Below are 9,250 nucleotides of genomic sequence, written 5' to 3' on the forward strand. Positions count from 1 at the left end.
AGGGGAAATGGAAATAAATGGGTAGGGATTTTTTTTTTAATTTAAAAATGACAAATAAACAAAATAAAATGAAAAAAAAAAATTATTAAGGGTAAAAAAGTCATTTCATGTCAATAGAGACTAAATGTGTAAGGAAAAACAAAGAGAGAGACGATTATTAATTTTTAAAAATAGACTAAATAAACTTTCTGGCAGGGAAGAATAGTACACCAAAAGTTATTATCCCTGACGCTTTTGAACCTAACCTAGATCGACCCAATAACGCCTTTTCAGGGATCCAGATGCCAAAATAAGTACACTTCCAGCGGAGTTGATCGATTTGGAGAGAGAGAGATGTTAAACGCTCTTTCTATGCGAAGGACTGCTCAATTCGGTGACGAAGGAGACGAACACCAAGAAGATGGATCCAAGACCAGAAAGCAGCTTTCAATCGCTACGCGGGTCACCAACTATTTGACCCGAACCGGTTATCTCTGGCCGATACTCTTTCTTGCCATTGTCATCTTCGTAATCTACTCTTTCTTCATTCGTTCCCGCAATTTGATTTGCGTTTCTTCCATTTCTTCCTTTGATCGACTCTCTCGTACCCGATTCTTCGGATTGGATGGACTCGAATCAGACTTTGGATCCCTAGGCGTCCCATGGTGTAAGCTCTCATCACTCATTCACTAGGTGTGTGTACGTGTGTGTGATTTGTTAATGTTGGGGTTTTTTCGATTTGATTTCACCAGATCTGCATCAATGTCATAATGCTCGTTCATATCTATGTTGCTTGATCTAGTTTAACGTTCATCTAGATTGTAAACTGAGAATCGAATGTCTGTATACTCTGCTAGACTTGTGATTTGATGTTCGAATTGACAGAAACAAGCCTAAGAACAACCACATTTAGCTTCTAATCTCATTTCCTTTATAAAAGGCAGATCGAAACATGGCAAAACCATTGAATGGACATCGAAGGATCTGCTTCAAGGTTTGGAAGAGTTTGTACCAATATACGAGACACGACCCATCAAGAACAACATGTACGGAATGGGTTTTGATCACAGCTTCGGGCTCTGGTTTATCACACGATGGCTGAAACCAGAACTAATGATTGAAAGTGGAGCTTTCAAGGGACATTCAACCTGGATATTAAGACAAGCCATGCCAGCCACCCCAATTATCTCACTTACACCTCGTCATCCTGCAAAATACCTTTTGAAAGGCCCTGCATATGTCGATCAAAACTGCACATATTTTGCTGGAAAGGATTTTGTTGACTTTGGGAATGTTAATTGGTCAAAAGTGATGAAGAAACATGGCGTCAATGATTCAAGTCGGGTTCTTATATTCTTTGATGATCATCAAAATGAGTTGAAAAGGTAATCACTTTGCATACCTTTGCCATTCTATTGGGGCATAAATCATGAATCATGAATGTGTGTTTGTTTCTTTGATACAGATTAAAGCAAGCACTTAAAGCTGGCTTCTCTCATCTTGTATTTGAAGACAACTATGATACTGGAACAGGAGATCATTATTCCTTGAGACAGATATGTGATCAGTTTTATATACAAGGTTAGCTATATTCAGTTTGATCAATTGTGGTGTTTGGTTACCAAAATGTATGGAACTTAATTTTATGGATTTCAACATTCCTCACTTGTTAAAATTACACAAATACCCTTAACCATAACTTCATTATAAAAGAATGAACCAGATAAATCAATATAAATTACATAAACCCGAAGCCAAACCAACAAACTCGTTTTCTGTCTTTAAGAAAATTGATTATGTTCGAAGTTTTCTTTTTGTTTTTTTGTCTGTGTTTTTGGTATTTTATTATAACTCATTGTCTTTTTTTCATCAACCATATTGATAGAATTTAACAAAATATATGTAAATTACTAAAAAATAATACAATATATGTTCCCTATTTCAATTTTTAATGGAAACCTTAAATGCGTTTTACTATTTTAATTTTTAACATCGTTAATCAATTATACTTATACATAAAACGATGTCGTTTTGGTTTGGTATCTTTATAAATGGAAACCAAACATAACCTAAAAATTTGGTGTTTCTAAAAACCAAAAAAAATAAAACCAAAAAAAAATTACTTTTTTTGACCATTTTCAAAACATATTATTTTGTGAAATATGAAGATTTTTACAGAATATGAATCAATATTTCGCAAAATATGAATAATTCCATATAAAAATAGGGTTTTATGCAGAAAAAGTCCCATTATTTTAGGAATTTTTTGGATAAAGTCTTAAAAAAATTGAACAAAAAAGTCTCGAAAATTTCATATTTTGCCCAAACTAACAAAAAAGTCTTTATTTTTATTTTAACATGAAATGATAGATTATCGTGTAAAATTAAATAATCAAGACTTTTCTGTTTAATTTTTTTGGACTTATCAAAAATTCCCCAAAATAATGGCACATTTCTGCATAAAACCCTAAAAACAGGCAAAACCTTTCATATTTTTTTAAAATTATTCATATGTTGCATATTTATTTTCCGAAATAAATTTCAAATAACACTTTTTTGTAGTTGGAGTCATTCATTAAGGTGTTGTTTGTTTTTTGTGAGTCAAAATGTCTGTAGTCTGTGGATCATATCTGCAAACCTCTGCAGTAGAAGTGGTGGACTAAAGAAGAAGACAATTTGTTTTTTAACATTTGCAGGGTGTTAGAATAAATTAAAATCTAATTAAACTGATTTTTAAAAAAAAACTTAAAAGACTTTTTTTTTTATAATATTATGACTTTATTAATTAACAGATATAGATTAACTTTTATGCAATATTGTATAAAGTGAAAATAAAATGGTAAGAATTATCGTATATATTTGATAAAAACCAACATACTTTGGTCGTAAAATTATACCTAAACATTGTAATTAGTGATAAAACAATTTAACACGTAACATGAATGGAAATAAACTTCGATTTTAAATGAAAATTTTCAAAGTTTTTATTTTACTTTTTCAATTAAATCAATTAAAAACTGACTATAAATATTTTTCCCAATAAATGAACGATGTTGCATTAAATAATGTTTTATAAAATTTGGCACAAAAAAATATAAGACAATATTATGATTTCTTTTTGCATATCTATATAAACAACTCCACAAATTATTATTGTAATTAAATATTTAGGTATAAATTTGTCATAAAGGTCATGATTGTGTTATTGAACCTTTTTTTTCTCTAAGTATTGTAACCTTTTCTCCAATTTATTTATCATAGATAAAGTTGGAATAAATCTAAGTTTATAAAAAAAAAAAAAAAAAAAAGTATATGTTTTTGAGGTTAGAAGATGTCTGAAGAGATTTCAAGACTCTGGTTCACATCTGCGCCAAGAAGAGGACGCTCAAATCATTTTTGATTTGCAGTCTTCAAAAAAACAAATAGTCTGTGAAGCCTAATATCTGTGCGTGGTCTGCGCGACGCAGTCAGAAGAGGCTAAGAAGATCTGCAGATAAAAAACAAACAACACCTAAGTAATTTTGCAAAACACATCGTACAAAATAGATAATATTTTGTGATAGTTTTCCAAAAGGTGGCATATTTAACCCGACATTTTAAAATCAAATAAAACCAATATCAATTACATAAAATTCAAAAACACATTAAAAAACTCCAATATAACCAAAATCAATTCAAGAATTTCAAATTCTAATTCCATAACCAAAACTAAATCATCAAACACAGCAAAATCCTACAATTAAACCAAATATCAAACGCCTCCTTCCTTGCTGTGTCAATTACCAATAATACCCTTTACTCTTCAGGAGGTGGACATAGCTGCTTCAAAGATAGTGATGAAGCTAGACAAAGAAGAAAACGAAAACAATTCTGGGAAAAGGCAGTTGACATAAATGACCTTTGTGGGCCCCATGAGGCATGGTGGGGGGTAAAAGGGTACATGAGAGACGATTTCAACCACACAAACAAACAGATTTCACACACACAACATTTCCAAAATAGCAGATTTGTAGAATCCATACTTGATGTTTATTGGGAGCTTCCACCAGTTGCAGGCCCTTCGCTTACACATCAAACAAGATATGATCCAGCACGTGTTTCAAATCCTATTGTTGAAGATGGAAGATTTCGTTTGTTTCAAAGGCTTGGGTTATCCAGACTTGAGGAAACTGTATTTAATGGGTATACTCAAATGGTGTATGTTAAGATATCTTTGAATGAAATGTAGTTGTAAGATTAGTGTTTTATTGTATTAGTTGCAATATCTGTTTACTACTAACGAGTGTATTAAAAAAAAATTAAATATGGAGGGATAAACATTTAGAAAGTTTGAATTTATAATGAAAGTGAGAAAAATATTGAGTTATTGAAATTAAAGTGTTCTTTTCTCTTTTAAATTTAATTAAATAAATAAAGAAAAAATTGGGCTTCAGATTAGAAATTTTGAAATTGAAAAGAAAGTTGGATTGATTAAATTGATATCTATTTATTACTCCCTCCGTCCTATATTAATAGTCCATGTTTCCTTTTTAGTTTGTCCCAAAATAATTGTCTACTTCTAAAAATAAATATTTCTTTTACCATAATATCCCTTATTATTAGTTAAATTACCATAAAATTAAATGCAACTACCATGGAATTAAATGCAACAGAAGGGTAAGACTGTCATTTCATTTAATAAAGTTAATGGTAATTAATGTTTTCTTAAACTGTGTGTTTTTTGTCTATGGACTATTATTTTGGGACGAAAGGAGTATTATATTTATTATATTTGTTAATTTAAAATAACCATAAAATGATACGTAACAAAATAAATAAGTGTGACAATTAACATGTGATAAAAGGATTTTTATTTATTAAATTAGATTGAAATAATACATAAAATAACACGGAACAAAATAAATAAAATAAAATAACATAACATGTGACAAAAGAAATTTTATTTAGTAAAGTCGATTGAAATAATACGTGGTTTTAGTAGATGTGTTTGTTTGTTGTTTATGCTAGTTTTGTGACTTTTGCGATTTAAATGTTGGTATCGTTGAATTGGGACAGTTGTTGGGAGAGATTGGGTGTATCACACGTCTAATTACATTCCATTGTTGTTATGTTTTGGAGGAAAGAAATGAATGTTTTTCCCAAAAAAGTTATGTTTTTATGGGTTGTAATGAGTTTTTTTTTCCTAAAAAAAGTGTACTTTATATGTAAATGGTATTATATATAATAACATTCACTATAATTTATGTAGCATTGAACCTTTAGTTATATATATAACAATTTAAACTAAAAGTTTATTGAATCCCAAATAAATTATAATAAAACAGTATTTTCTAATTAATTTATTGAAATAATGGAAATCATTAAACCGGGTTGTCTAATAAAAAATTGTATTAGATTATAGAGAAATCTACAAATCACGGTTTTGAAGGTTGAATTTTGAGGTTTATTATTATTATTATTATTATTATTATTATTATTATTATTGTTGTTGTTGTTGTGTTTTGGACGTTTGGATGTAGTTTATTTCTCCAAAGGTTTAGCGTTTAAGTGTTTTGTAAAATCATCCAATTTTAATATAAACTTTGTTTGTGTAATCATCATGATTGAAGCAAATAAAAAAAGTATGTGAAATACCTTCGATTAGACGATGATATCGTATCAAATTAGTTTTACGATTAGGAAGAAAAGAATGAGCTTGAAGATCATGAGTTTGAACTAGAACGAGAGGATACATTAAAGTGAAATAGATGAGGATGAGGAATTAGGGATCTTCATGGATGAGTGTAAAAGATGGAGAGATAAGATGTAAAATGACTAAAATACTCTCCCATTAAGGGCATCGTAGGGTGAGTTAATGGAGGTTATCTCTAGTGATCAAACCACAATGAAACAACCAAATTTACAATTTTAAAACTATGAGAACAAAAACCACACAAAATGAAATACCATAAAGACCAAAATTTGGAGTCTTCTCTAGATTATATTGTAATTTTTCATTTCATTCCAAAATGGAATACTAGAAAAACACCTTATTATAGTAAAAGAATTAAAATTAACAAAATGAAAAGATCATATTCAAATGGTAGATTTTATTTGTCATTTTTTTTACGATAGAAAGAGCAATTTTATTTCATTCTTGTTTCCATCATATCAAATACTACTACCTAAAAAATCTCTTTTGTTAGTCATGTCGCAAATCACTTAATTATCCATTCCATTCCATTAGACAAAACACCTTTTTTTTTTCTTTTTTTTTTTTTTCATTCTCATCATTATACCAAACACTACATCAAGAACTTGCTTTTCATGGGTCCGTTTACTTACACAAAGCTTAAACTTTGTGTGGTTCATGTAGAGCACATGATTTGCATGGATTAAAAATACCAAGTAACTGAACAAAAAGAGACACGATTTTCCAAAATTTGCCATAATAAAGTGAAGGTCAATATCTTGCAAAGTGTCATCGTTGCATGCATTGAACACAAAAAGGGCATTCAACATGGTACACTGGGGCAAGTAGGCCATTATAATTAAGACAAAAATCGTTTAAAAGACTGGAAATATATATATCATAATGAGAAGTGAGCTGGAGACAAAAGCCATTTACATAAGAAATGTCAAGTGGTTCAATACAAACCAAACTGGATGTTTCCTTCCAGTTTATGAGTTTTGTTTTGTCTACTAATTAAAAAGATTGAAAAATATAATAAAACTAAAACTCAAAAATATCCAAGCACATATGACAATTATTAGAGGAGATTGAAAAACTTTTATGTATATATATATATATATATATATATATATATATATATATATATATATATATATATATATATATATATATATATATATATATATATATATATATATATATATATATATATATATATATATATATATGTTACAATCACATTATACAACAGTTATATGGCTGACATAAAGGCCGAGTACTCACATGGAACTCAATCCATGTTGAAATCAAAACTCTGACATTTACCTCTACAAAGACCAAATAGTAGATACCTAATATGATTGCTTCTTAGCTTTTCAAAATCCTTAATCATTTGCATGAATCTATTTATTCATCATATAAAACAAACAACAGAACAAGACTACGTTGGTTTGCGGAAATATTTTTAGTTTTCGATGGACGTTTTCAAATAAATATGAAAATTTTGAAAATGCGTTTGATTGATTTAATTAGTTTTTTAAATTTATTCCAAGGAAATGCAAAATTTCTGTTTTCCAAATTGTATGTAAAGTAGAAAAAATGTTTTTTTTTTACAGTTTTCCAAAATTTTCTAAATTTTTAAAATGGAAAATGTAAACTCCATCAGCTCCAACCAAACGTGTTTTTTATAATTTTTATTGAAAACTAAAAATGAAAACTCAACTCTATTTTCTGAAAACATTTTTTTTTTAGAAAATGAAAACATTTTTCCACAACCAAATACGCCCTAAGTTTCTTAACACAAATCCCATATTGCATTGCTTTTAAACTTTTTAGATTTTACAATAAAATTCACTCTCAAGGAACATCACAAACAAGGATCTAATCACTATCCTTATCTTGGTATATAAGTTAACACACATTCACACCCAAGAAGAAGATATCCTATAGGTTACTTTCACTAAGCCTATCGACCTCTAAGTACACTAGAAGTAGATTTCCTTAATCAACAAATCTTTCACAATCATAACATAGGTAGCTTTATGTTTTAATGGGTAAACTTAAATGGTGTATGTTTAGATATTTCCAAAATAAACTTAGTTAGCTTACTGTTTTACATAATCTAAATAGCAATTAGTATTTTTCATAAGGTACCTTCATCCTATGTCTACATTAGTTTTATGCCCTCTGTGACCAAAATGCTGGACTACTGGAAAGTAGTTGATCAAGATTAATTTGAACAAAAGTAAGCGCATTACTTAAAACTCAAAAAGTATTCAATATTTAGGTTTGATGGAATATAATGAAGATGGAATGGAATAGGTAGAGTATTGATTCTTGTATGGATGGAATGCAATGACAAAGTAATGTCATATATAGAGTATTGGAATGATAAATTACATTCAATTATCATGTTTTGTGACGTATAGAAATACAATGAAAAAATTGTATTATATGTAAATATAATATCGAACATGTGTTTCAAATCCTATTGTTGAAGATGGAAGATTTAGGTTGTTTTATAGGCTTGGGTTATAAAGACTTGAGACTTGTGTATTTAATTGGTATATACTCAAATGGTGTATGTTCAAATATCTCCAATTTCTAAAAGAAATGTAGGTAAGATTAGTGTTATTTATTAGATGTGTTTTTTCATGTCCATGTTAGGTTTTTGCCTTGTGTGATTTGAATGATGGTCTGCTTAAATTGGGAAAGTAGTTGGTCAAGATTTGGACAAAAGTAGGAATGGAACAAAAAGGGTAAAGGAATGATTTATTACTTTGGTATGTAGGAGAATGAATTGTTCTATATGAAATTATACATTATATTGAATGTAATATATGATTTATTCTTATGTATTCTATTGATTATAATTGAAATTATATCCATAAACAATAAAAAATATAGCACAATAGACTCTTTATTAAAACCCAAATAAGTCATAACAAAATGATGTCTTTGTAGTTATTTAAAAAAATATTGTAAATTGATTAGAATAATGAAGAATTTTATTAAAATTTTTTGTTGAAAATAATATATAAAAATAAGGTATTTATTAATTTCCATGCTATTCCACAACGAACATAAAAACATAACGAAATTAAAATCAACAAAATAAAAAGAAACAAGATTTTTCATTAATGATAGGGATCGATTTATTATTCCGAGTACGTAACAAACAAGGCTTTTCATTATGATCGAATAAACCATTCGACTCAATTCTTGATTTCGTCGTATCAAACACTACATAATAAAGAGATCCATTCCATTCCATTTGGTTAGAATTTTCTCTTTTACTTTTCATTCCCGATGGAATGAACAATTCCATTCGATTCAATCATACCAAACACTACCTAAATAATTTATCTAGTGGGACACGTTTGCTTCTAAAGAAACCTACCCACTTTCTCTCATTTCGCGATAACAAAGTGAATGTCATTTTCGCACAATGCGCCTTCGTTGTATGCATTGAACGCGATCATTGCATGCATTGAACCCGAAACATAAGATTCTTTGAACATGATTCTTTTGGGGCAAGTAGGCCATTACTTTTGTGACAAAAAAAATTCATTTACAATAGAAAAACAACACAAAAAGAAG

The 9,250-nt window shown here is 29.0% G+C and overlaps 1 protein-coding gene across 4 annotated transcripts; it reads left to right on the top strand.

Annotated features, from left to right (window-relative positions):
* Positions 1-204: 204 nt before the first annotated feature.
* Positions 205-4,306, top strand: LOC111900814 (uncharacterized). Of its 4 annotated transcripts, none has more exons than XM_023896700.3 (4): positions 205-646; positions 920-1,364; positions 1,445-1,560; positions 3,786-4,306. In XM_023896700.3, the coding sequence occupies exons 1-4, from the start codon at positions 334-336 to the stop codon at positions 4,205-4,207; spliced, it is 1,296 nt and encodes a 431-aa protein (XP_023752468.1). In that variant the 5' UTR covers positions 205-333; the 3' UTR covers positions 4,208-4,306. The 4 variants fall into 4 exon arrangements, with proteins under 4 accessions (XP_023752468.1, XP_023752470.1, XP_042757172.1 ...); XM_023896702.3 differs by having other exon boundaries at positions 924-1,364; XM_042901238.2 differs by having other exon boundaries at positions 533-672.
* The last annotated feature ends 4,944 nt before the right edge of the window (positions 4,307-9,250 follow it).

The sequence above is a fragment of the Lactuca sativa genome, chromosome 4 (genome assembly GCF_002870075.4).
Source record: "Lactuca sativa cultivar Salinas chromosome 4, Lsat_Salinas_v11, whole genome shotgun sequence".
Lineage (NCBI taxonomy): Eukaryota > Viridiplantae > Streptophyta > Magnoliopsida > Asterales > Asteraceae > Lactuca > Lactuca sativa.

Excerpts from the sequence above, each read along its gene's own strand:
- LOC111900814 (XM_023896700.3), top strand. The coding sequence starts at position 334 with ATGTTAAACGCTCTTTCTATGCGAAGGACTGCTCAATTCGGTGACGAA. Across the intron at positions 1,365-1,444 it reads CATCAAAATGAGTTGAAAAG|ATTAAAGCAAGCACTTAAAG; the intron begins GTAATCACTTTG and ends TCTTTGATACAG. Across the intron at positions 1,561-3,785 it reads TGATCAGTTTTATATACAAG|GAGGTGGACATAGCTGCTTC; the intron begins GTTAGCTATATT and ends TTTACTCTTCAG.